Source organism: Serinus canaria, chromosome 2 (assembly GCF_022539315.1).
Source record: "Serinus canaria isolate serCan28SL12 chromosome 2, serCan2020, whole genome shotgun sequence".
Classification (NCBI taxonomy): Eukaryota; Metazoa; Chordata; class Aves; order Passeriformes; family Fringillidae; genus Serinus; species Serinus canaria.
The window spans coordinates 100,403,543-100,431,406 of NC_066315.1; the positions used below are offsets into that span (position 1 = coordinate 100,403,543).

Genomic DNA, 27,864 nt, shown 5'->3' on the forward strand with positions numbered 1-27,864 from the left:
GGTGCCCGTGGCCCCCGGCCCGCCAGCCGCCTGCCCCCCAGCGCCGGGCCGTGGGCTGCCCGCGGCGGCGCTGAGGCGCGGGCGGCGCGGCGGGAGTGGCGGCGGCCGGAGCGCAGGAGCGGGCGAGGAGCGCTGCGAGCCGCGGAGATGTCCGTCCCGTACGGCAGCCTCATGCGGTACCTGTTCCCAGCCCTGCTGCTGCACGGTGAGTGCGCTGCCGGCGCGGCTGCCGGCGGGTCTCGGTCCGCGGGGTGCCCCCGAAAGCGGCTGGGCTGCGAGGGGACCCGGAGCCGCTCTAGCGGCAGAGGGGCGAGGGTGGGTGCGCTTTCCCGTCGTGGCCGCGGGCACTGGGTCCCGCCTGCCCGGGACAGAGGATGGGAAGCGGGCAGCCCCCGCTGGCTCTGCCGGACCCCCGTGTTAGCGGCACCCCTGCGCAGCACGCATGGGAGCGGCACTGCCGGCGTGGGTAAAACCATGCCGAAAGCGACCCGCTCCCGAGCGTGTGTCGGCGGATTGCGTTGCAGCCTGGGACTCCTTGGATGGAGCAGTTGGTCCGGACACCTCACACAAAGTTTCTTTACTCGCCTCCGGCAAGAGCTGGCGCTGCCGAACTCCGGCACGTTTGGCCGAGACGCCCTGCGGGGCCCGCGTTCTTCCTCTTATCGGGAAGCGTTTTTTGGCGTGGAGATGTTACCTGGGAAGCCTTCGGTAGCAAAGTGTGCCAGCACCGGATCTTGTGCGCAACTAAAATTGTTTTGCTGCAGAGAACAAAAATTCTCGGTGTTATTACACACAGTCCTGCTTTGACAGCCTCTCAGTTTAACCCTGGACTGACATCTCTCTGAAACTGCAGAGTAGACAAAATTTTAGTGAGAAAAGTCAGCGTATTTAAACTTGAGAGTTTAGCTTGTAAATTCATTTTTAGGCCTCTAAAGAGATAACCCATCTTTCCAGAAAGCCAGTGTTCTTCAAGAGAAACTTCTGAAAAGGAGGCAGTTTAATGGGCTGCTTAGGTATGTCTAACATTTGGCAGCCAGATTTGAAAAATCTGGGTTTGATGTCCTTCTGAAAGTGCGACCCCAGCTACTCGGTTACAGCATCATTTTGGAGAGTGTTCCTAATTCTGAAGTCCTTTGTAGCATCCAGTGTCCGTCAGTTAAATTTCTTAGGACCCCAAGCTTAATTGTAAAAAGAGGAATTTTTTTAACTGTTAAAATGCAAGTGACCTACATGGATTCAGTGGGAGATCTGTGAGCTGGGGTTAAGGATTTCAAAGCTATTCCTGGGGTTGATTTTGTGAAGCAGGGATTGTCTCTCTCTGTGTTTGTACAAGTGCTAAGCACACACTATGGTATTTAATAAATAATAAAGAGCATGGGCTTCTGATGGTATATTTTGTTTAGAGAAAGAAAGAGTAGGAGGCTCTGATCCCCAGGAGGGGGTTTATACTCTTCTCACAGCTCAGCTATGAGATCCGGAGAGCATAGAAACATGTTTAGCTGAGCCAGACCTGACAGGACGCCAGAGGTGTTCTTTAAACTCTGTGATCTGAGATGTAAAAGTTGAAATGGGAGACTTGAAGTTAGAGGGTAAAGAGAGGAGGTGTAATTGCAGGGTTGGACTCCCTGGCTCATCTGCTTGGAATTACAGAGCAGAGCTGAATGCTGGCTGGAGCAGGAAACAAATCAGGGCCAGTGATCAGATCAAAACAGCAACTGCCAAAAGAGGATGATGAAGAAAAGTCATCCATTTCTTCCATCTGCAGTTATATTTCACCAAATAACATAAACCAAAGTTCTTGTAGAAAGATACAACTCACTGCCTTGTATATGAAGACAAGTACCTTGGTAATGTAGCAGTTCACAGTTTGGATCAGAGTTTCAAGAGTTTGGAAACTACTGCCCTCTTACAAACTTGAAAATTATATCAATGGCACTGAAATGTAGCCCATGGAAATGTATTTACCTTGTTGGCTTTAACATGGTCTAGAGCTTTTCCATCCATGCCATAAAGTCAGTAGAAGCATCCTTGGATCCGCAGCTATCCCAAATTGCTTATGTGTAAGAATAACCAGCAATCCCAGGGGGTTGCAGTGTTAAGCCTCTTTGCAGCATGCAGTGTTTTCTTTCTGGATTTCTATTGCATATGGCAATTCGAGGGTTAAAAGTGAGTGAGTGTGGGTGGGTGGTTGAGGCTTTTTAGGGCTTAAAGCTTTGTGACACAAGTTAAAATGTCCTGTAAGGCTAGAGCTCCTGCTTTCATTACATTAAGAAATGCCTGCTTTAACATCACTGAGTTGAAATTTGGAAAAACTAGTTTTCATTAATCAAAATAAAACCTGTGCATGTACAGTGTCACAAAAAAAAAAAAAAAAAAAAAAAAAAACAGGTTTGCAGCTGGAAGTTGTCCATTATCACTGTTTTCTTTGCTTAGACAAAAAGCCACAGAAGTTTCAGATGTCAAACACTAAGATCATTCAAGTCCAGAAAACCTGAATAATAAGAGCTACGTTCAAGTGGATTCAAAACAAATTTGGCTAATTTATTTTGTAAACATAACCTTTTCTTTTTATAAATAGAGATGCTTAAAAAACACTTTAGCGTATTTCTGATTATGCTACTGCTAGAGTAATGAGTTAGAAACTTTAAAACAATTAGTCGATAACATCATGGAAATGGAACTAATAAAGATGACAAAAACAAGACTGATAGGCTTTTCAGAGCAAAATTGTTTATGCTCTTAAAAGTTCTCTGGCAGTGTTGCTTAAATTAGTTATATAGGAGTGTTTTATTTCAAAACTTTTTCAGGAAAATAATAAGTATCGGGAGATATAAATACCCATAGCCATAAAATGAACATATATTGTGCTCTGTGCTAGAGACATATGTCATTTGTTTCCTCAGTTAAATAATGCATTTCAAAATTTGGAAGACAATAAAAAAATAGGAGGACGCAGTGCTTAGTGTAGAACTTGGAGAATTCGCAGGGAGAGTTAGAAGATGGACTAAATTTTATTTACAATTTTGTCAGCATAAATTCCATTTCACTCATTTTTGTAGCTTGACTGAGGGCTAACACAGTGGTAAGATGTTGATGTCATCAACAGAGAGGGCAACTTTTTTGTGCTCTGTAGGGTGTCTGTAGAAAGTAGACTGGCAGACAATGGGGCCCAAAAGTTGCCTCAACCACACTGGAGGCAAATACCTTCAGCTATTCAAGATAAGAGTATTTCATTACTGAGGTGATTATTTAGGGCTGATAGAGGGCAGGATTAGATGTACTGAGTTTGTTTAGCTCTCTCTTCACCTAGACATGATGAGTCCAGGGGAGCTGGGGGCAGTTCTGCAAGAATAACCCCAGTGCCAAGGTGTGGGTGCAGGATGGAGCAGATGCTCTGACAGAGAGCAGATGTTTCTTGCAAGGAGGGCAAGACCAAACCGCCATTGATACTGAACTGCACAGACATCCCAGCGCTGCACCCATTCCTGTCAGGGACAGAGTTCCCACTGCCCTGAAGGAAGATGGGCTTTAACCCTTCAGGGTTTCATAAAGAAACCCTCACTCTGGGCAGTGCCATTTCACCTTGCACACGTAGCAGCAGCCATCCCAATTAAGAACTCCAGCTAAGCAGAGGTTATGGGCTCTGTGACTGCTTAGCTCTTGGTTCTCTGACCCCTTCCAAGAGAGGGCATTGAATAAGGACCAAGCTATAGGGTAGCAGGGGACCTCCATGCTGGGCCTGTCAGCTTTCAGGGGGTTACTTTTGAGCTGTCTCATGCAGACATACTTTGGATCCCTCCTCAGGATCTTCCATGCTCTGAAGCATTCATTTTGCCTCTTCGAAAGCTGCACTTGGAAACTGTGTGCACAAGAGAGGCAACAGATACATGTGAAAGGAAGTCATTGTCCTGTCTGCTTCCCTGGCCATAAAACCCAGCTTTCCTTTCCCAACCCTTTTGTTTGCAGTAGCTAATTTGGGCCCCAGTCTTGCGAGGACTCTTTGAAGTTTCAAGTGCAGGGAAAACACTGGTAAACACAGCTCGTGGCTTGGTAACAGGACATTATATTATGTCCATGGCAATTATGTAAGCTTGCACTGGAGCTAAAAGCCTGTCATAGGCATTATCTGACACTATCCCACATCAAGAAAGAGCATGATCCAAATGTCTATTTATTTAATTGTGCAGGGCAACTGCCCAGATAAGGAGAGCTATAAAGTTAATCCAGCCAATTATTCCTTATCTGTTGTAAGGTTTCTCCAGTTTCAGACAAGTTCTAACTTGAAAAGAGGTTGCTGCAGGAGTAAAGCATGAATGTTAAAATATTTCTGTCAGAGATTAGGCCATTGCTTATTTTGAACTTATGCTATCACTCCAGTTTGTTTTATTTCGTAATAAAATTTTGTTCTTCTGTATTTACATCTCTAGAAATTAGGAAAAAAAAAAAAAAGGTGGTTCCTGCTGAGCAATCCCAGTCTAAAGCCAGGTTTGAATCCTACTCTGAGGTAACATCTCTTCAATGATCTAGCAAAGGATGAACCTGCTGAACACCTGGTAGCTTTCAGACTGGTTTAAAGAGCTGCTCTTGGACGTGTTCGAAGCCGTGGTTTAGATTCTGGTAGAGGCGTTCATTAAACTGATAAAATCTAAATAGTTTAAGATATTCACTTTGTGCTTTACTCTACTGCTGTCTGGCGTAGCTCTGAACAGAATTTGGCCTGGGTGTTGAGGCACAAATTAAATTAAAACTATCTGTGTCCAAGCACAACTCTACATATTATATTTGTTGCAGTTGTACAGGATTTGCATGCTATTTTTCAGAAAACCAAAACATTCATTCTTGCAGCTTGCAGTTTTTTTCAGAAATGTTGGCAGAGAGCTTTGTCATAACCATTTTTGAAACACGTTTGGGTAATGGGCTGCCAACAGATTGCCCTTTCAAGATCTGTATTTTACTCGCAGCGATGTGCAGAAATCTTTGAAGAACTTGAAAGTAACCTATCTTCCCTTAACAATTATTTTTATCTTGAATGGTTGTTCACATCAGATACAGGTTTATAGGTCAACGTGAGAGCCTGAAGCCCTCTGTCTGGTGTGGTGCATGCTCCTATCCAGGTCTCACTGGCATGGCAGCTGTACAGGCCTCCACTTTCCCTCTCAGATGGATGTTGGACCCTGCCCCTGTAAAGTGGGAGCTGAGATCACAGGCCCTCAAAGGTCTGTGTCATCTCTGAGGGTCTGGGCAGGGATCCCCAGTGAGCTGTAGCACCTCTTTTATGCTGTATTCAGTTAGTTTCATGCTAAAGCTGTGTCACTGCTAGGGCTTGATTTTGAAACAAAAGCATAACATGCTTTTGTTTTGCCACCTGGTATTTCAAGTGCATTCTGGAATTTTCCTTTTCCTTTTGGACTTGCTCCTTTGTGAAAACAAATGCTGTGGGGTGGGGAATACAATCACACCAATCTCTAGTTGTGGTGTAGCTAAAGTGAGAGCCAACCAGAGGCTTCACAGAATTATTCATGCAAAGATTTTTTTGTTTGTTTGTTTGACTTCTGTCAGACTTTTGAGTAGTAACAAAGTGGGTGGATTTTGGGTTTCTATTTTTTAACAAGTGGGTAATATTCTTTCATAACGCACAAAAATTTAGTCAGTCAGTCAGAGAGAGAGTCTGAAGTATTCTCAGCTGAGTCTAAGATACTCAGTCGTGGAGATACTGAAACCTACCATCTGTCAGTGCTATAGAGAATAGCAGACTTGGATCTCTCTGAATGAAAGTAATGGCTCCAACTATGTTGCAACTGCATCTACTATCCAAAGTGGGCTTCTAAAGAGTCATGAAAATATTTTCCCAGTTTTGTGAATGCATGTTTTAACCTTGAGCCTTTCCAGCAATGTCTCATTTAACATGGCCAAATGGACCTTTTAAAATAAGTGAGTCATCCCTGCAGTTCCTCAGCTTTGCAGAACACCTCGTGTGCACTGCCAAGGGTGGAGCAGGGGGCACTGCGCTGCCTCTGAGCACCTGCTGCGAGGAAAAACACAGAAGATGGTGTTTGATTTACTGCTCTGTGTGGGAAGCATGTCACTGGTCTCAGTGTTTGACCTGCAGATGGTACAGGGGGAAGTTACATCTCCTTTGTGTGGCAGTTGTATCTACAGGCATACGTCAGGAACTACAAAAGTGTTGAAGTGACTTCTTTGTAAGGAAGAAGTTTGCACTAAATTAAGTATTTCCTTGCTCCAGCAAGTCAAACATAGGTAAAGGTCCCATTGCTCTCTTTCAGTTTTATACTGTATTTTATATTCTGATATTCTGGTTCTGTGATGGTGTTTAGCATTATTGAGAACAGCCCCAAGGACAAAGACTTGGAGGTGTTGGTTGATGAGAAGCTCAGTATTTGCACTTGGAGCCCAGAAAGCCAAACATTCCAGGCTGCATCTCAAACAGAGTGAGCAGCAGGGCAAGGCAGGGGATTCTGTCCCTCTGCTCTGGGGAGATCCCACTTCAAGTACTGTGTCCAGTTCTGGGGTCCCCAGCATAAGAATTACATGGGCATGCTGGAACAAGTCCAAAGGAGGGCAGGAAGATACTCAGAGGGCTGGAGAACCTCTCCTGTGGCAACAGGCTGATAGAGCTGGGGTTGTTCAGCCTGCAGAAGAGAAGGCTCTGGGAAAACATTAGAGCAACTTCCTTAACCTAAAGAGATCCTGCAAGAGAGCTGGAAAGGGACTTTTTACAGAGGCATTTAGTGGTAGGACAAGGGGAACAGCTTTAAACTGAAAGAGGGCAGGTTTAGATTAGATCTAAAGCTAATCCTTTCTTTCTTTAGGAAGAAAGTCTTTACTGTGAGGGTGAGGAGGCAGTAGGAAAGTTGTGGATGTCCCATCCCTGGAAGTGTTCAAGGCCAGACTGGATGGGGCCTTGACCAATCTGGTCCTGTAGAAGGTGTCCCTGCCCATGGTCAGGGGGAAGTGGAACTGGATAATTTTTAATATCTCTTCCAGCCCAAACCATTCTATGTGTGTGTTTTCTACATCTCTCCCTATGTCTCTGCAGCCATCATTATGTTCTCATACCTCTCTTGATTACCTGAATTTGTTCTTGCCTTCATTTGTCACAGTTGGATGGATAGAGTCCCAAACAAATACCCTCTTTCCTCTAGGCCTGTCGATACAAATCTCCCTTCCATTCCCTCGCTGCAGTTTGTATAATTTGCAAGTTGCAGACAGAACTACATTCATGTGACATGGAGAGCTGAGACACAGTTGCTTCTGAGCGGTATCAAAGAAGACACTGTATAATACTGCATAAAGTTTGACTCCTTTTCAAAAACTTCTTTCCATTATTTCCTTCAGGGAATAATTGGGAATGTCTGATGTGGTTATTGCGTTTTTTTCTTTGATATGTGCACATACAAGATGGTGTCCTCCCAAAGAAGGATTTTTGCTTGAAGAAATTAAATCCCCAAGTATGTCTAAAGGAATAAATATCATTTCTAAATGCATCTGTATTTGTGAGTCATATGACATGAACTAGGCAAAATACAGCTGCATAAAAGCAAGTGGTACAACAAATATGCATTGAAAATAGCCTGTTGAACAACTTCAAAACCTTCTTCTGGTGGCAAATTTCCAGTGCTTAACAACTTCAAAAGGAAATGCAAATTTTCAAAGTGAGATAATTTGTCTGCAGGAGACACCATGTTGAAAGATAGCACTGGTGGCTACAACCTCTGCCATGCACCTTGCATGGACATGAAGGACAGATCCAACCTAGTCAATCTGCCTCTCCAAAGATGTAGTCAGTTCAAGCAGAGCATCACCCTGTCATGGCTCTACCATTTCTGGCTGCAGAGTGGGAGTTGTTTGGTGCTAGCATGAGTGACTCTGCTCAGCAATGCTGAAATACCTGAGAAATCTCTGACTTCCAGAAAGGGAGGAAATACTGATCCCCTGAAAATCAGGCTTCTGTAAGGGTATCTCAGGCAGTGTGCTCAAATATCAAAGTATCTCTTGTATTTATTGCCTTAAAGAAAGCAAGGCCATAAATTCTCATTCACATTGAAGAATTGTTTGTAACCTGCAACATAACAAAGCTATCAGATTTTCCAGAAAAGATTTTGTGAGGTTGTGTTCATTAATCTCATTAAATCCTAATGTTGTCCAATGGTGAGCACTGTTTAGGTTAAAGTATTTATTGTATTCTTTCTGATCATTTTTTACCCTGTCTCCTGGACAAGTCTTTGCTTCTGTTTAGCTGAGGAATTGCTGTTTTTAAGTGGTTGACATGTATTTATAATTTTGGCAATGCCATTTTCCCAGGAGTTACCCAAGTTTATTCCAGAAGATCTAAGACCTAGCCAACATAATGAATCACCTTTTTCTCTATTCTTTTTTTTTCTTTTTCTTTTTTATTTTTTTTCTTTCTTTTTCCTTTTTAATAGGAAATGGGAAAGACTTAAGAAAGTGTCTACCTAACACTAGGCATGTGCCCAAATGTCAGATGGGGCCTGGGGCATAAAGCATAGGATCCTGTAGTGGGTGGTTCCCACTGGTGATCCCCAACAGCCCCATTTCTTATCCAGGTCAGCTGAGAAGGCAGCAGAAAATAGGGGGGATGAATCCCAGACCCTGGCCCTGGAAGCATCTTACAGTGAGACATCCCTTTCCTGAGATGGCTGCCCCAAATTCCTAGGCACTCAAACAGCCCCTTCACCCCACCCCTTATCCATTTTGTAGCCCTCTAGTGCTTAAATTCCTTCTGGCAATGTAATACAGTTTCCAACATGTTATGTGAGGTTCATGTTTGTCACCTTTTAACCCCTAGATGTGGGGTTTTCTTTTGATCCGTGTTTTCCAACATATCTAAGAGCAGGCTGTGTCTAAAAGAGTAAAGGCACATTCCTTTTGAAGCTATGTATTCATTTTCTTCAATTAATATTGGTAGAGAGCATGCTGGTAGATTTTGTATGTATACATTACTAGAAACCAAAATTACTGAGTGCTGGAGATAAAGTTAGCTTTTGAAATTCCTTTTCCCCTTTAAAATAAAAATAGAAGGATCTGCCTTTAATTGACCACCTCAGTCATCACAGAGGCTTCCTGTGTGCAGAGGCTTTGCTTTTAATATCTGTTTTCCCTTGACTTTAAAGAGTAGTCTTTATTTGCAAGTTTATTATAGAAGCATTCAAATTAGAGGTGGGCTGAAACCGCAAAGTTTGTGTCCGGATCTGGACGCAACTTTCTGAAAGTTTGAAAGTCTAGGTTTTTGATTGTCCTGACCAGAGATTACAGAGGTGTCTATAAAGTTCAGTTTCAGAGCCACATCTCCTGGGTGTGGAAACACAGCACTTCAGTTCGAGCTCTTATCCCCAGTTTATTTCATAAATTTATTTAGTGGATTATGGGTGGTGTGACAGAAAGGAAGAGCTTCCCGTTATTTGTTTGTTTGTTTGTTTTCATATGAGAAAATAAAGGTAAACAGTACTTGCCCAGACACACAGCAATATGAACAAGTGTCATTCAACACAAGATGGTCACAATGTCCTTTACCACATGGAAGCCCTACTCATCAGGGTCTCATGATATAATTTACACTTTCTGTCACAGGGCTGGGAGAAAGTTCTGCTCTTCTGCACCCGGACAGCAGGACCCACCCTCGGTCCTTGGAGAAGAGTACCTGGTGGGCTTTCAAGGAGTCACAGTGCCATCATATGCTGAAACACCTTCACAATGGAGCCCGGATCACCGTACAGATGCCTCCCAATATTGAGGGCCACTGGGTCTCTACTGGGTAAGGAAAGATAAAACAAGATGCTTGGGATGGGGAAGAGAAGATGGTAAAAAAGGCAAGAGGGAAGAATGTATATTCCCACTTTCAACAGCAGAAATATTTTCTTTAATATGGTGATGCTCTAGATTCCAGATGCTCTCTATATGTTTATGCATAAAAGGAGAAGGAGCAGCATTATGTACATTAAAATAGCGGGCCATAAAGCTGTCTTGATGAATCAATTTATTGTCTGGATTTTTAACAGCATGCTGTGAAATATCTTTAAATCTCTCTGAATAGGAAGGAGCCTACCAAGCTGCCAAAATGGATGCTCCTTCAAACATAACATTGTACTATATTTGTCTCCATGCATTAGATCCGTTGAATGGGTCCTTGTTTTCAGAGCAGGGGTCTAGCACAGGTTTTATTAGCAAAAGAAATTAAGAAGCTGTATTTCACTAGTTCTGTTACTCTTTATACCTGATGACTTGTGTTTCAGAGAGCTGTTTTGCTTTCTGTGTCTCAGCAGGCAATATTCACAAGCTCATTGGAAGTGACTTGAAGTAGGAAAGACTCGGGTTTTTTTAACAGAAAGGAGTGTATTTCAGGATGAGAGGAAATGGTCTCAAGTTACACCAGGGGAGGTTTAGATTAGGTATTAAGAAAAATTTCTTCACTGTAAGAGTGGTCAGGCATTGGAATAGGCTGCCCGGGGAAGTGGTGGAGTTAACATCTCTGGAAGTGTTCAAAAGAGTTAACATCTCTGGAAGTGTTCAAAAGTGTGGATGTGGCACTTGGGATGTGGCTTGGTGCTGAGTATTGTGGTGCTGGGTTAATGGCTGGACTCAAAGGTCTTAGAGGTCTTTTCCAACCTTAACAATTCTACAGTTCTGTTTATATTAAGCAGTGTAGAGGGGACAAGAGGAACAAGTTTGAAAGCACAGAGGGGCTTCCTACAGGAAGGAACTTAACTGCCATTTACACTTCCATAAAAAATAAAGTGTGGGGAGGAAGTTTTGCATTAAAAATCAGAAGTTTGCAATAGCTGCCACCCCTGTTGAAGTTTTGAGTGGAAAAGCTCAGGATATGATCCTGAATATCCATAGCAGACCAGAGATTGTGGAGTTACACAGAGAAGCTTCTAGAGCAGCTTATAAGCCAGTTCTTTTTGCTGTTCCCTGGACATATGAGATTTCACTTTCTGATGTTATCAGTCATTCTGCTAAATCTACCGTGCAAAAGGGAGCAGTAGATGTTAATAAGCTGCTACTATTTTCAACAAAGAATTGAGTCACATGGTGGTCCCTAGACAAAAGGCAAAACCAAAACACGATTCAAAGTATTTAAGCCTACAAGATAAAGCCTTTAGATAAGATCACCATGAAGCAGTGTATTAATAGCAGCAGAGGGAATTGTTGGATAATTGGCAGGCCACAGACACCTAGTTCCTATTTATTCCTATTCCTGCTGGAGGGATTTAAGCACCCAGGTATCTCTGTGGACCCATGTGGGTCATGTTGCCCATAGTACACACGATGTGCCACCTTGCTAAAATTTTGTTTCCACACTTTCTTTCCTCCCACAGCTGCGAGGTTAGAGCGGGCCCAGAGTTCATCACAAGATCTTACAGGTTCTACCACAACAACACCTTCAAGGCCTATCAGTTCTACTACGGAGGCAATCGCTGCACCAACCCCATCTACACCTTAGTCATACGAGGCAAAATTCGCCTGCGGCAGGCGTCCTGGATCATCCGCGGCGGCACCGAGGCCGACTATCAGCTCCGCAGCGTACAGATCATATGCCACAACGAAGCAGTAGCCAAAAAATTAAGTGAGCTGGTGAACCAGACGTGTCCTGGATTTATCCCAGAAGATAGTCCCTGGGAGCAGGATGTGAGCTATGATTTGCTGAGAGAAGAGAACGGCTGTGAGTGCACCAAAGCTCTGAATTTTGCCATGCACGAGCTCCAGCTGATCCGTGTGGAGAAGCAGTACCTGCCCCTCAATGTAGACCACCTTGTGGAGGAGCTATTCCTCGGAGACATTCACACTGATGCTACTCAGAGGAGGTACTATCGGCCCTCTAGTTACCAGCCTCCTCTTCAAAATGCCAAGGTACGTGTGTGGGGGTTTGCATGTGTCCTCTTTTTAAGATAGTGCTGATAAAGCCCAAATCACTCAGTTCTTCTGAGTAAGTGCACTGATGTGACCTAAAATCAGGGGGTTGATTACAGCCTTAATTAACAGAAGATAACAGAACTTACTTTGTGAGAACAGTAACTTTGCTGTGGTTTATGTGACTGCAAATATGCAAAAAAAAGTCATGAACTAAACTAAATAAAGGCCACTCTGAAGATGGAATCAGAGACTTGTAGGCAGAAGTGGGAGTGGTTGGCTGGGACCATGGCTGTAGGCTAGCAGTTGAGAGGAAAGTTTCATCTAGAACTGAGACAGCAGAAGAGGAACAAGCATGAGTGGATACTTTATAGCTGTGGGGGGGACCAAGGAGAGAGGAAATCAAATATGAATATCAGCATATGGAAGTTGGGTGATCCATAACCTGAAGAGGAGACAAGGAAATTGGAAGGTAAACACATGGAAGGGGCAGCATAAAGGGAAAAAAGCTGAAGGACTGCACAGGTCACGGATGCAGACATAGGCACACACATTAATGAAAGGAAAAACAGGTGAATTTTGAATGGGGCTCTAATTCCATTTGATAATTCAATTTTCAAAGGGGCCTCAAGGTGCCCTCAGCTTCATCGGGAATTAATCAAGCTGTAGTAAGCTAAATAAAACTCAAAGAGGAAGCACAGACACTGATGGCCTGTAGCAGGAGGGCTGTTACAGTTCTTTCCTGGTGACATTTCAAAGGCAGGCAGCAATTGGAACCACATTGCCAGGCGCTGCTGCCATCAGTGTGCTCCGGCTGGGCATTGCCACAGCATCACTTCCAGCTAATGGGTTAGCACCATTTTTAATCATCTCATCACAAATGGTTCAAAAATCACTTACAGCTTATCAGCAACAGCAGGAAACACTGCATTTTGTGATCTGCCTTTAATTGCTTTGTAGCCTAGCCTAGGGATCATTTTAATCCACAGTCTGTTTTGCTTTATGAAAAACTTTATGAAAACTGTGGTAATTTCTGTCATTTTTATGCTGTCTCAAATTACCAAGGACAAATTTGAGTTTTCTTTTTAAACTTACCTTCCCAAAATAGAGAGTTTCAGCAGCAGAAGATGTACCACAGCACAATCTTCTGCAAAATTTTGCTTTTCTTTAATTAACTACATCAGCTTTCACTTTACTGATTTGGTTGTGAGGGTTCTTTGCTAGATTTCTTCCTTGCAGGTTTCTGTAGATAGAAATTATCAGACACCAGCTATATTGTATCTGTTCTAGAAAATGTTGTAGATCTTTTTCCAACAGCTTGAAACAGAGACAAAATCTTGATTTAAATCACTGTAGCTGAGTATTTTTTTCTGATCTAATCTAGGTGTTTTATTCTGGATTGATATATAAGATAGTAAATGCCTACACTTCCACCTTGTAGTAATTTCATTACAGTCAGAGCAGTCAGATGTACTTTAAAACAGCTTTAGAACATTAAGATTGTTGTCCAGGCCTGCTGTAATTTTAGGTAATGATTTTTCTGCCTGTGTGTTCTGCTACCGTAGCATCCCTTTTTCTCTTTAAAATGTAGTGAATCTAAAATACAGTGTTCAAATTTAGGGGACCAAATTCTGCATAAGAGAAGTGTGTTTCTTGAGACAGGTTAGCTAAGAGAAGCTGGGCCGGCTGCTACTAGGCTTTCAGCATGATATAAATAGCAATACCATCAAAAATGAGCCTTTGCTTCAGCTGCCATGACAGATTCCAGGATGTGGGTTTGTTGGTTTGCACCTAAGCATGAAGATCCCTATACCAACAGGTTCTCAACAGGCACTCTGACCTACTGTTTGCCAAATGCAGGAAGAATAGTAACAGAAGTGCTTTTTTTCCTTTTTTTTTCTTGAAGTCCAGGCAAACATACCATTGAAAGGTTATAACCCTTCCTTTTTGAACTCTTTTCCTTTTTTAATTGTTGCTCCACTGGGACCCAGCTGAAAATGAGTTTAAATGCTAAATTGAGTTTAAAACTACAAGTCACAGACTCCTCTGGAAACTGGACACCATGAATAAATAGAAACGTTAAATCAACTTGTTTTTTTAAGGTTTCTACAGTCATACCAAGAGGTTGGGGAGGCCAGGAAATTGCTTCTGAAGTGAATCAGGTGTATTGTGTGGAATCTTTCATTTAAGGCTTTTTTCATTTCCTTTTTATTTATTTATATTTTAGACTCATAAAGGCCTGCCTAAAATAAGTTAAGAGGATTCACATTTTGAGTTAAATTTATAGTTAAGCCTCTATATAGAAGAAAGTTCCACCCAGCCCAAGAGTTTTCACGGCCTGTAAGTTGGATGTGGTAGCCACATTCATTACTTATGTGCTTGAAATGAACAGTAATTAAAAACAAATGATTGCTGGATATGTTAGGAATGCCAAAGCCACATGATCAGGACTTTAAACAAATAGAATTGGACCTTTTCCAAATTCCTGCAGCGATTTCACCGCGGGATGGTAAATCAAAAGGGCTGTCCAAAAACCAGACAGCTTTATGCTGAGCTACAAATCTGAATAAATTCACAGATTACTGTATCTCAAGTGTTCATATAGAATCAGGGAGCTTATAAAAACATATAATATGTCATCTCTTAAGGCTTTTTGAATTCTCTTAGATAAGAACATACCTTAAAAAAATTCCTCTGGTAAAATATATGGAAGTTTTTGAGTGCAGATGATGAATAGGTCACTATATAGATTTATCTTGGCTGTTTTCTAACCTGGCTCAAGATACTCGTTAGGACTGGCTGATGAATGGAGATTAACATCTTTGATGTCTCTTGATATTGCAAGTTTTACCAAGTGATTCAGGCTATCACACATGGAGCTTCTTCAGCCAGCGTGAGAGAGCACATGGCTGGGAAGGGCAGGATGGGGGAACTGCTTGGCCATCATCACAAAATGCTCCCAATTAGGACAACACCAAGGAGGCTGCCTGGTTAGTTATAATATCATATAATATATAATATATAATATAATATAGGGACTTGTAGCATGAAGGAAGGCTTGAATGCAGTATTCATTCTCTGTGCAGGACAGAAAATGTCTTCACAAATGTCTTCTCTAAACGACAGAAAATGTGTATAATAGCAGTACTGGGAGACTTATTTCACATGTAATTGCCTCAGCAGTGTTGCTTTGTAAACAAAGGACTCCTTGTGCTATTTTACCACGTGACAGAGTAACTGGAAATATCAGAGCAGGACTGTGATGACCGGTCATTCTGGTTAGATCGTTACTTAGGAATAAGGCTGACATGGCCTGGAACATCACAAGAAACCTAAAAAGTGCTCTAGGATAACCTTCACTCTGTCATGCTCAATCTGTTGCTGGACACACTCTTTCAGTAAGATGTTTTCCCTTTAAAATGTGACTCTAATGAATCAATTCCCTATTACAACTTTATTTACCTCTGGGACCTGACTTCCAGCAGCACCTGGAGTGTGCAGTTGATACAGATTCAATGTATGGAGAAAGACTGGTGCTTGGGCTTTCCTTTAGCCAAGAAAGAGCAAAGTGTGCAAGGTTTTCTGTGCTTTTCAAAAATTTGAGACTTCATCTCTTTGAAACACAATGACTTCATCTCTAGGGGAATGCTATGTACTAGTGAAGCTCCCAGGGAAATGCAATCATAAGTTAATAAATAGATGTTAAAGATGTGAAGTGCCTCAGAGAAATATGCAAAACTCAACCAAAAAAAATACAGTTTTGGCAGACAAAACTGCTTTGTTGCCCGAGTAGTGCCACTAGACTTCTAGATTAAGGCAACACTTGAAGGGTGCCTTTTGTCCATTTTTACTTGAAAAGGGCTATTGGTCAGGAAAATTATGAGAGCAAGCAAGGTAGGAATATTCAGAAGAAAGCTCAAGTGGGTTAATTCCAGGTTTATGAACAATAACAGTGTGTGTGGTTCCCTACAGAGATGAGGAAGCCAGCAGCTTTCAGCTGAGGTTGGCCCGTGCCGTGCTCGGCAGCGCTGTCGGCTGTGGCCCTGCGCCTTTGAAGGTGCCACGTCTGCACTTAGCACTGTCTGCTCTGCAGCTGCAAAAAAAGCCTGCCACAACTCCAATGCAGCACCAGGGATCGACATCTACTCTTTAGCCTAGCCCAGGCCTCCAGGTCAAGTCAGCATATGTATCTAAACTACTGACACCTTCCTTTGGCATCTTAGCACAGTGGCTTCATCTTTTGTAAAAGGGCAGGGAAGACTCAGTGGTAATATTGCATGGTTTAGAGGGCTAGATAGGATGCTTTTTAAGGGCATAATAAATACACAGGGCAGCTTTATTTGGGAATACTTTATTCTTGAAAATGGACATTCAAGCTGTCCCTTCGGGTTTTCCAGGAATTTTTTTTGTTAATACTTCATAAAACATTCATGTCACCATAATTTAGTATCATTTTAATGGGACAGATGTCATGCAAGCACATTCATCTGAGAAGTCTGGTTTTCTCTTTGTTCTTGTCTTTTGCCCACACTAAAGTCATTTATACCAGAAAAGAACAACCAGAAGACTTTTGCATTTCATATTGGGTTTGTTTATTTCAGTTTTATGCAGGGTTGTGCAACAGAATCAAGATCATAGATCAGACAGCTGTGTAATGGTAGTGCCTTGAGATTCCTTCACTATCTTTCCCTTCATAAGAGCAGTTAATAAAAACCATTCCTCAATATCTTAGAATATATGGTACACATTTGCAGATAAATCTGAGCATATCTCCACCCTCCTTCCTGCTTGCAGCACCTCTGTTCCCTACCAAAAGAAATATCCATCTGACAAGTCTGCAAAGGAGTTACCGCTCTCTCCAGCATTTTACTTGCCTCAAGATTTTTAATTAAAGTTTTAAATCTTCGTTTTTCTTCATTCCATTTGGCAGGCTGAGTTATAACTGTGTCAGCCGTGCTTGTCAACTCCCCAGAGCCAGGCTAATGCACATTAGTCAACTCAGCTTCATATGAGGTCATGCAAAGCCTGCAAATTATCACTTTTGTACTGGAGAGAATTTGTGGTCGTTTTTTAAAGTGTTGTCTTGGTCTGCAGCTATCTACAGTGGTGGAGGAGAGAGCCTGATACTATCCTGAGCAATTCATAAATGTGTCCTTCCTGTGGACTTGGCTCCTTGGCAGTGTGAAGCAAAGCCATCCAGCTTTTTTTGTTGACCTGGAAGCATTTCCTTGAATTGATGTTCTCCCAAGAATTTCTATTTATATTCATCCTGGGAGCACTAGTTACTAACACTAACACCTGGTACTGTGTTTCCTTGGGTGGTGAGGTTTAAAGCATCCTGACCAGGCATGACTCATTCCAGTCCCACCTAGTCCTGCCCGTGACACGTGGTATCCGGGAGGTGTGCAAGGCCATAGCTGAGTGGGGCTTTTCCATAGCTGAGTGTGGCTTTTCCACAGCTGAGTGTGGCTTTTCTTTCCCCTCTTTTTCAGCACTTCCCCTCATGGTAATAGGTGCGTTCACATAGCAGGGATTTCTTACCCCAGCTTTTGTGGGGGTACCAGGATTACGGTACCCCAGGATTCTCACCAGGATTCTGGTTAGATCTGTACTGCACACACAGTTCAAGCCTGAGCCCATGCCTGAGGAAATCGATGTCTGGTCTCTCATCTCATCTCTCCCTGTAACAAGGATATGCAGGGTACAACAGCTATGTGGCATAGCCAATCACGTGCTATGTGGCATAGCCAATGTCAGGTAATTAGTCTTAGGCAGCCAAAGAATTCCACAGAACTTAAGAGAAAATTAAACTGTGCTGGGAGGGTTTATATTTCTGACTATCCATAGCAATCGGGAAAAAGATGAAGGAATCTCATCCTTGTTTGCTTTTTCTTAATTAGAATCCCCCTTGCTTAGCTTCCAGAGCTCTCTGGCCTTATTACCACTTCAGCTGAGACAGCAGGACAGAGTGATAAGAAAAAATGTTGGTGGGAATTTTTAGATCCTAAGGTATTTTCTCCCCAGCTACAAGAACTGAGTTTTCAGCCAGAGATTCAGGCTTGTTTTGGCACACGTGGCTTTGTGGATTAGTTCAGAAATTGGCTTTAAAGAAAACACCTGGAAGGATGAGGAATGTTGTCACTATGGCTTTGGCACTGCAGAACTGCAAGGAGCTACCCATCATGGGAAGGAATCTTCCAGCTATTTAAGGGCCCAGTCCTTCTAGCACAACCCCACTATTAAAAATAGTGCACTGTGCACCTAACATAATCAAAATATAGAACACATGTTCATCCTGTCCTCTGCTCGTTTTATTGCTTTTTAGTTTATGTCATGACCCAATGAGCTTTTTATTAGAGAGTTCTTAATCCCGTTTGGACTCAAGTGTGCTCTGTCTCTGTTCCCTATTTTCTTTGAATGCCTGTTTTTAGAAAATAATCTTTCCCTGAAACACATGGAAAGGGAGTGATTTGCAAAGCCTCAGATAGTGTAATTAAGAGCCAAGAGCAGCTGACCTAAAAAAGCAAGAGCAAAATATACAGTCAATTGTTAAACATAAATTACTCCATAATTAAGTCAAATTGCCTCACAACAGAACTTGCTTTTTCTCTTGCCCATTACTTGGGCAAAAAATCATACTGAGGGAGTTTATACATGGCATATTCTTCCACTAAGAAGTTTATAACGTTGTGAAAGATAGTATCACAGCAAAAAAAGGTTTATGTGGGCTTAGATTCAAATGCTGGTCTCAAGAAAGCAATGGATTCAGAGTACATCCAGTGAGGGGCTGGAGCCAGCTGGTGTCTCACAGCTGTGAAAGGGATGTTTCTGCTTCCTCCCTCACCACCCCAACCTCTCCCTGCTGCACTCGTGGTTCGATGCAAAAAGTTTCTGGTTACCTCAGCCCCTTCATTTGGGCACACCCTCAGTGACTAGAAGGCCATCAGGTGGGACATTCCTTAGCAGCCCAGCTGGCCAGACCCTCACAGCTGGTGCAAAGCCTTCACAATTAGAAGGGCTGCACAGAGCTACAGTAGTTCAGCACCACAGTGGTCAAAGAGCTGGGCGAACTACAGGAGAGGAACAGGGACCTTCCTGGGGTTTGCCAAAGGAGTCACCTCTGCTCACAGTGTAACGGTGGCCAGTGGTGACCAAAAAAGAAAACAGGCTGAGCTGTTGTTTGGTTTTCTTCAGATTTTGAACAAGGCAACAGGAATCACTGGTTCCCAGGTTAAATTGCCTTGGCTCACAAACTGTTTTTGGAGGATGGACTCCTGGGAGAAAAATGTGAATATAAACCAAACCAATATTCTGCTCTGCCAGTGTCTCCTCTGGGAGATGATAGAAGCTTTCAAATTCACTTCAGGAGAGAAGGGTCTGTAGCAGAAATTCTCTCCTACTGTTGATGGATTCAACTTATATAAGCTATTTTTAGTTTTATAGCACTGTGTTTTCTTGCTTTCTGGCTTTACCTTATGTGAGCGGGGCAATCACAGCCATAAAATTACTGTCATCCGTGCCCTTAATGTGTCAGGGAACAGTGCAGCCAGTCTGCTCCACGGCAGGATAGAAATGTGTGGTTAAAAGGCACTGGTATCCTCATCTCCAGAAAAAAACATTATTTCTATTACATTTGAAAGATAATTTTGTGGATATATCTGCACTAACTTCACCAGTTGCAGTTAAATTACTCAGTTAAATGTTCTTTGTATTTCGCTAAGGTACTGACAGACCTCAACCTGCTTGCAGAATTTAGCTGAAAAACATATCTTACAATTTGGTTACAAGCTCCAGAGTGGGAAAGGACTACATCCATTTTAAGAGCATGTCAGCACATGTGGTCTGCAGAAGACCATGTGTTTAGAGGTGGAAGGACCCTCAGGAGGTCACCAAGTCCAACCTCCTTCCTCCTCAGAGCAGGGCTGTTGGCCAGCAGTGGTTCAGATCAACCAACACAGATCCTCTGCTTTCATCTCTCAAGGATTCTCCTCGATTCTTCCTGGACAGAGGGAGATGCACTGGCAGGTTACTCTCATCCACCACATTCGAGCTGTGGGGTGTTTTCCTGAGGTGCATTGAGTTAAGAGCTAAAGCTCAACATGCAGCCATCTGGGAGATTTACAGAAATACTTTTTCTATGTACACCTTTCCAGCCCTTTTTTTCTGAGCACCCTCTGTAACATAAATGCTCCTATTCACTGCTCTTACTTTAAAGTCCACATGAGCTGCTACGAAGTCAGCATTTCTCCACTCACTGCCTTCAGCTCCAGGGTGACATTCACACAATCTTCATTAGTGTCCTGAATTCCTCCAATAAAATGACTGTAGGTAGCTTCAGAGAATCAACTTACAACACCCACAATATATTTCTTTTACACATATTAAACAGGGTTTATATTTGCCCCGTCCCAGACCAGATAGTCATCCAAAGTCTTTTCAGCAATAGTGAAATCAATGAAATGGCTGCTGTTCTATGTTCCCAGGATGTAGAATAATGGTCTATGCAAAGTAGCTATAAATGGAGTTGCTCAAGATGTGGGAGCCTCAGCCTGAAATTTCTCCACTCCTGCCACAGACTTGGGGCCTGCAGACCCCTCCTAAGACACCCCAGGTGTCACATTTGGGGTCAGGGGTACTTGGCTGCTTGAGGCTGCTGCATGGCCCTCAGTGGTGAGCCACCCTGGAGCTCAGCATGTACCACGGACTCTGTTCCAGCTGGACAGAGCCATAAAGATTTCAGCATGTCCAGCAGCAGCCAGCCATATCACACACTTCCCAAACTTGTGTTAGGGCTCAGCAAAGCTGAAAGAGTTTAAAAAGCACTGGTTACTATTCTCCCAAGGTGCCATCCAAAAAGAAAGAAGTCCTTATAACACCCATGTTTATCTATAGTACTTAAAGTTACTAACTAAAAGACAGATAAAGAAGAGTTCAGCAAATGTATTGATTTCTGACACTAAATCCCTATCATAGTAAATTACCATCTGCCAGCTTCTTGTATGATTTGAAGGATAAAGTCAGCCTTTTCTAGATCCTGAAGTAAAATCTTAATTTCAGATAAATGCAGACAAGAGAACTCATTTCTTACATGCTTGTCTGCTGTGCAGTCTTACAAATACAAAACCAAATAGTATCACTAACAAGATCAGAAATGACAATGCATTCCTTAAAATGTGGAGCTGGTGTCACTTCAGCATGAAGTGGCTGGCCTGATGCATTGCCCTGTATCCCAGGTGATGCCTACTGAGGGTTCCTCTCTGCTTTGTTTTAGAACCACGACCGCAAGTGCATCGCCTGCAGGATCATCTACCGCTCGGACGAGCACCACCCGCCCATCCTGCCCCCCAAGGCGGACCTGACCATCGGGCTGCACGGAGAGTGGGTGAGCCAGCGCTGCGAGGTGCGGCCGGAGGTGCTCTTCCTGACTCGGCACTTCATCTTCCACGACAACAACAACACCTGGGAGGGCCACTACTACCACTACTCCGACCCCATCTGCAAGCACCCCACCTTCACCATCTATGCCAAGGGACGCTACAGCCGGGGAGTCCACTCGTCCAAAGTCATGGGTGGCACGGAGTTTGTGTTCAAAGGTAGAGCAGCTTGATACAATGGGGAGGGAGGTAGTTATGGTCCAGAGCAGTTTGCTCATGATGATTTGGTTGCTGATGATTTCATTCTGTGATTTTCAGGAGTTCATAATTTCTTGGGAAGTTTGCAGGCATTGTGTGAATGCCCAGCCAAACTATACAACTGCATGGAATTTCACACCACTGAAGCAATACTCATTTGAGGCAGAGGTCTTTAAGTACACACAAGACAATAAGACTCCACATTACTCAGTGATCTCGAAGTCCAGTGGCCAGACGTCAGGCCTCTAAGAGAAGTGGTTAGATCTGTGTCCTAAGGCTCCTTCCATAGAGAGCAAAAAGCATCTTCAGAAGGCATTTCAGATCTGAAGCGATATCCATAATTTTCTGTGGAAGACAGATGCTGCAGCATGCGTCTTTACATGTGCTCCCAAGGGGCCCTCAAGCAAATAAGGGTGTCCCTAAAGACAGCACTGATTAAAGATGCCGGAGCAAAGATAAAATGTATCCAACCCAAACCCATCGGGTACTTTGGAAAGCAGCTCTCGGTGGTGACGCCACCCATGGCTGAGAAGCTTTCTTGTGCAAACAGCCCCATGGAAGCCTGCTTAAAAAGAGCTCAGGGGCCTGAGCCACTCGCACAAACAAACATCTCCAAAACACAACATCCCACTACGGCACCAGCCCCAGCAGAGCCTCTGGTAGCCTCAAGCTCTCTGTAGGCTCTTTTCCTTATTTCAGCTACCACATTAGAAGTGTAAAGCATCTTGCATGGGTCTAACTTAGAAAAGTGTCCAACTAGAAGAAATAAATTATTAACCTGAGATTTTTTGTAGGAGGTGGGAGATACCCTTGCCTGACAGAACTTTGGCTCTTTAGGGCTGCATGTGCAGCATGTCCCAGCTCAACTCCTGGCGTGAAATCCAGTTTGCATTTCTGGTGTATGTTGTGCCAACGTACCTTACAGATCAAGGTCAATAATTTGGCTTAGGTAAAACTTTCAGGTTCAATTTCTGTAAATTACCTTTTACTCCAGCTACAGTAAATAATGTGAATTGTAGAGCCATTGAGTCAAATTGCTGTTTATAAAAGCTCAGGAAAATCTCACAACAAATCTTACTATAAAATGATCTGCAAGAGAATTTGGAATTTTGGTATGTTGGGAGGCATGGTTATGTGCTTCTGTTTTGGTCAGCACCAATCCATTCAGATCCCTTTTTCTTGATATACAATGTCAAACATGCACCAAGAAAAATCTCTATTCAGCTTCTGCAGGCTCATTCATTTTGGCTTTTCTCAACTGCTTTAACTTGGCTGGAAAATGAAACTTTATATGCCTTAAACTCCTTTGAAATACAAGCAGGTTAGAACTAAAGAAACTGCAGTATTTCTACATTTGATACTGCAGCCAATGTTGAGAGATGAGAAAAAACATCATTCTGTAGGTCATCTATATTTTATAATTCATGCAAAAAGGACAGGTAATATGGGATGATAGTGCAACTGTGTTGTTTTACAGATTTCCCAGTGGGAACTAATTATTTAATTAGTTCTAATTAATAATTTAATTAGGTTTACAGGGTAGCTAGCAAATGTTAAGAAATGATGAAAAATATGCGATAAATGCTTCACTTATGAATTAATACAGACAGTAATAAAACATGAGTAAAGTTTTATTGTTTCCTTTTTCCCTTATCTCCTAGTATAACCAACCAGGCTTTATCTGTGAAGGATTGTCTGGAATTTATGAAAAGCTCTGCTTAATCTCTGGCTGAGATACGTGGCCATCAGGTTTTCTTCAACTGAGTTGGAGGGGGGGTTGTTCTTTCCAAAACGCAATTTTTGCACACACAAAGACATAAAATGATGCTCCTTGATTTGCTGGCCACACCTGTAATGTGAAAAGCTAATTTAAGAAGGAACAAGGGGAGTTTTGATTTAACAGGTGTGCCCCAATCTGCACGTTGGCTTTGCTGTTGTTTTTGTCCCTCGGCTAACAGCTCCCCTCCTCCTCTCTCACAGTGAACCACATGAAGGTCACTCCCATGGATATATCCACAGCCTCGCTGCTCAATGTCTTCAACGGGAATGAGTGTGGAGCACAGGGATCCTGGCAGGTTGGGGTTCAGCAGGACGTCACGCACACGAACGGCTGCATCGCGCTCGGCATCCGCCTACCTCACACCGAGTACGAAATCTTCAAGATGGAGCAGGATGCCTGGGGCAGGTACCTGCTGTACAACGGCCAGAGACCCAGCGACGGCTCCAGCCCCGACCGACCCGAGAAAAGAGCCACTTCCTACCAGATGCCTTTAATTCAGTGCACCTCATCAGTACCCAGGCCTGAAGAGTCACACGAGGAGAATAAAATCAGGCTGTATAGCAGCAGGGCACCAGAAAAATATCCCAGCACCCCAGCTCTTGCTCTGGTGTTTATTTGTACTGTGTCATATTGGGACATTCTCAGCTAGAAGCGAGGAAAACTTATTTTTCATGACTAAAAAGCCAGGATTCCACCAGACTGGGGGTTGTTTTTCTTCAGACAGAAAAGGACATTTATTTTCTTGATGCACTTGAATGCCTGAGAACTGTTGTTCTTTTCCTTACTTCCCTCTTCCTCCTCGAATCCCGAACGGCACTCGTTTGATGTTTGTGCTTTGAACTTCATCCAGTCTGATCCCTGGCCTGACACGACTGCACAAAAGTAATTGCACTTTAGGACTGCAGACTTCTGGGGGGAGGGAAGGGGTCTCTTTTTATTTTATTTTTTTTTAACTGCTGGGATGAACTCTATGATCCTGCTTCAGTCATCTCTGCCATCTTACTGTTGTGGTACTCTTATCCCCAATGCCTGATTTCTCATTAGAATTTAGCTCTGGGGAAGGGCTCGGTGTTGTGCCAGTACTGTGATAGCAGCTTCCCCCTCTGACTTCACAGCTCTGATGTAGATATGTATATAAGGAGGAAACCCACAAAGATTTATCTTGCCATTATCTCACAGCTCATAATACAGAAAGAATCAGCAAATCAACAGCCCTCTGTTCAAAAAGTGCTAAATGGTTGATACCCCTAATTAAACAAAAAATACTCCAAGTAATTTAAGCTATTTTTACAATCATTAAGTTGTAAAAATAACCAGTGGTTTAGTATTTTCTCATTCAATTAACTTAGCTGTGTAATTGCTTTGAGGCCTCCCTTTGTATCTACAGATTAGTTACAACGAAGCCCCTCAAAGCCAGCCAGCAGCAGCAATTTTCCTGTCAGATGCACAGAGTGCAGGTAAGCTGCCAATACAAGGCTGCAGGAAAGACTTCTCTTTCCATATTCCTGAGGCCTTACATACTCCATGTGCAGTACTTGGGTCAGCTGGGTGGGCAGACTAAAGAAATGGAATCTAATATGTTCTGCAGCCCTATTTAGCAGCATCTTTTTAGTCATGTGACCTTGTGTAAGAGCAGGGAAAAGGGTTACAGCAGCAAGCATGCTGTGGTTCCTGGTAGAGCAAGAAAGAAGCTGGAAATACACCCTCAGATGGAGGAACACCGGCTTAGTCTTAGAGAGGGAGGAGCAAGAGATGCACTAATGCAACCACGTCCTTCCTTTTCTCCTTGCTGAATTGTCCCAACACATTCCACAGTTTCATAGAGCTTAAATCAGCATTGGTATGGAGAGACACTGCTGGGAAGGTGGTTGGACACAACCCTCAGAGAGCATTTGTCAGCTAGAGCCTGCCCTGGAAACTCTCAGGTTTCCCTCAGTGGTGAATGCATCCTTTTGTGCACTGATGCAAATCAGAGCAGACTCTGGAAGCTGTAGGGGAGATGTTTAAAGCCAGCAAGGAGTTAGAAGTTCATAGATGAACCACACTCCCCTGCTTTAATAGGGAATGAACTGAGAGCGTAGCTTAATCTCGTGTTTGGTCTGTGATTCTTACTGGCCCACAAGAAGAGCAGGAACATTTGTAAGAAACATAAGGAAAAAAGTTGTAGTGTTTCTTCACAGCATAAGCAGCTGCTAGCTGCCTAGCCCAGTACTGTGTCAGAAAAAGAACCTTTAATGTATAATTTTCAGTATCCTAGGGAAAGTATATTTTGAATGAAAGTCTTTCAACTTTACATAGTGATTCTTCATACTGACTACTATAGCAAAAGCATTCCTTGAAAACATGGATGTGAATTTCCTCAGAGTTGGAACAGAATCAGTTCACCTAGTTTTGAGAGAGCAGGAAGACAGAGGGAAGGAGCAGTATCATGGATAGATGTGCTACTGAGTCAGGGCACATCTTTCATATTTTTTCCTCAGACAAATAAAAACTCACAGAAAACTGTTACTTAAGAGTCAGGAATGGAGCTCGGGCTGGCTCAGTAGTCACCGAAGTGTTTATCCATCCATTTGATGTCAGATCCTCCTTCAGCCTGTTGGAAAGATCTGAAAGCCAACTCACCGTGCTGGATTGAGCCCTATGAACAACAGCTGTTCTGATCAGCATTTCTTGATGTATTTTTTGCTCCATGCAGTCAAACCTACTTGAAGAGCCAGCTCTGGATCAGGTGGGGGGTACAGTTTTAAGTAGAGGGTCAGGAAGGAGACACGATGCCTCTGACAGAGTAGTTATGAACCAGCATGGAGTTTGATTTTCTCTAGACTGAGTTTTGTAGTCAGCAGAGTGATACCAGCATATCTCTAACTGGGTTACTGAGCTGGTACAGTCCAGCAAGTCCCCTAAGCACCTGCTGCATTTCTGACTTCTGTTTGAGATCTAGCACCAGGAGTGAATTCACACTAGTTTTTATTTAAAAGGATGAGTACTGTGTGGCATTCCTTAGATCACACAAGACAAGCTGCTTTTACCACCACTGACCATTCCCAGGTGGTCCTATCTCTGAAAAAATACCCACGGTTAGAAGTTGTCAGACTGTGTCACTTGCCTGTGCAAGTGCCACACACACTCAATCCCAGCTGAAATCTGCACATGCTTGTGATGCAGGATAAAAGCAAAGACCAAAGGAGCTGTTCCACAGCATGATTTTCTATACTTACGGGGCAATCATCTACAGTTTGTTAGTGCCCTGTGGCTCCTCTGTAAATTGTCTAATGTTGCAAAAAATGTTGCAACAATTTCAAGAGAAAGATCTGTCTAGTTAAAACCTCTAAAAGCACATTCACATTTCAGCTGTTTTGAATTACAGACTTGCAAAGGTCTAGGTTTTCAAAGGTTTATGGATAGACTACATGAAAATGTAACTCACTGTACAACTTGTACAATAAATGCTCTTTTTTCCCCTGTTATTTAAAGACACTTAAAAAGGAAGTATTTTTAAAAGGTCTTCACATTGCATTACATGAAATCTGATTGGGGACTTCTGTAGTTTATTTGTAGTGTTGACAGAAACAATTTTATGATTTGGGTTTTTAGCATTTGCTGCACCAGCTTACCTCCACCTGCCTGTATATTTTTAATTTTTCTGTTAGCCAATACAAGTCAAGTTGGAAAAAGCTGTAAGTCTTCAGAGTGCATAGTGTATGTGCTAGTCTATATTTTCTGTGAGGCTTCTCCTCGCTTGCAGGCACAGAATGAGGAGCTAAGCTACCCCCTCTTTTGGTTTCATCACTCACTAAATTAACTGCTGCACAGCACCACATACATATGTGACACAATAGATTCCATTCATTTTGTTTCTCCAACCTGACCTCATATGCTGGCAGCCCTGGCTGCTGAAGAAGTTAAGCTGCAAGTGGTTTAGCAATGGAAGACCTGCAAGCTGGGTGATTTGTCCCTTGCTGAAATGCAGAAGGTTTAAAAAAACAAATGAATCCAATAATGTTGGTATCTTCAGCTGCTGCCAATATTGCCAAGACAGGTGAAAGCTTTTCCCTCGGTAATATCCTACTCAAGGATCCACCTGACAGAAGAAATGGCAACCTAAAGAAATTGTTGGGTAAATTGTTCTAAGAGGCTCTATTCAAGAAATAGGACAAATGGGATCAGAAAAGTCAAAACAAGTGTTCTTGTTCTGTTTCTATTCCATTTACATCCTGTGCCTGCTGTCCTGGGGTAGATTGTCATTTCTATGAACAGAAGTCTGTATTTTGGGATATAATGTCAGTCTCGCTTGAGTCGGTGCGTGCTTGCCTAAAGTGCAGAATTTTAAAAGAAAAAAAAAATCTTTTTATTTTTTTATAGAAGATATTTTTCTTCTCAACTATGTTCCAGATTAAACTGCTGGGGAAGTTTAAGCACTTGTTAAACTATTGATTGAAATAAAGAAAAGCCTAACTGTAAAATTAAGGATTTTTGCCTCCTCTACATGTTAGTTTTCCTGTTCTGTCGACTCTCTAAGTGTAAAAAAAAAGTTTGTTGTCGTGGAAAGAAACAGCCAAAAAC

At 42.8% G+C, this 27,864-nt stretch overlaps 1 protein-coding gene across 1 annotated transcript; it reads left to right on the forward strand.

The window, feature by feature from the left end:
* The first annotated feature begins 80 nt into the window (after nt 1-80).
* APCDD1 (APC down-regulated 1) lies at nt 81-27,768 on the forward strand. The gene is made up of 5 exons (XM_030233848.2): nt 81-205; nt 9,610-9,793; nt 11,358-11,889; nt 21,161-21,482; nt 23,502-27,768. Exons 1-5 carry the CDS (start codon nt 148-150, stop codon nt 23,948-23,950), a joined length of 1,545 nt encoding a protein of 514 aa, XP_030089708.1. The 5' UTR covers nt 81-147; the 3' UTR covers nt 23,951-27,768.
* Nucleotides 27,769-27,864: the final 96 nt, after the last annotated feature.

Coding starts and splice junctions, on each gene's coding strand:
- APCDD1 (XM_030233848.2), top strand. CDS start 148: ATGTCCGTCCCGTACGGCAGCCTCATGCGGTACCTGTTCCCAGCCCTG. Junction 206..9,609: donor CCCAGCCCTGCTGCTGCACG/GTGAGTGCGCTG, acceptor TTTCTGTCACAG/GGCTGGGAGAAAGTTCTGCT. Junction 11,890..21,160: donor CTCCTCTTCAAAATGCCAAG/GTACGTGTGTGG, acceptor GCTTTGTTTTAG/AACCACGACCGCAAGTGCAT.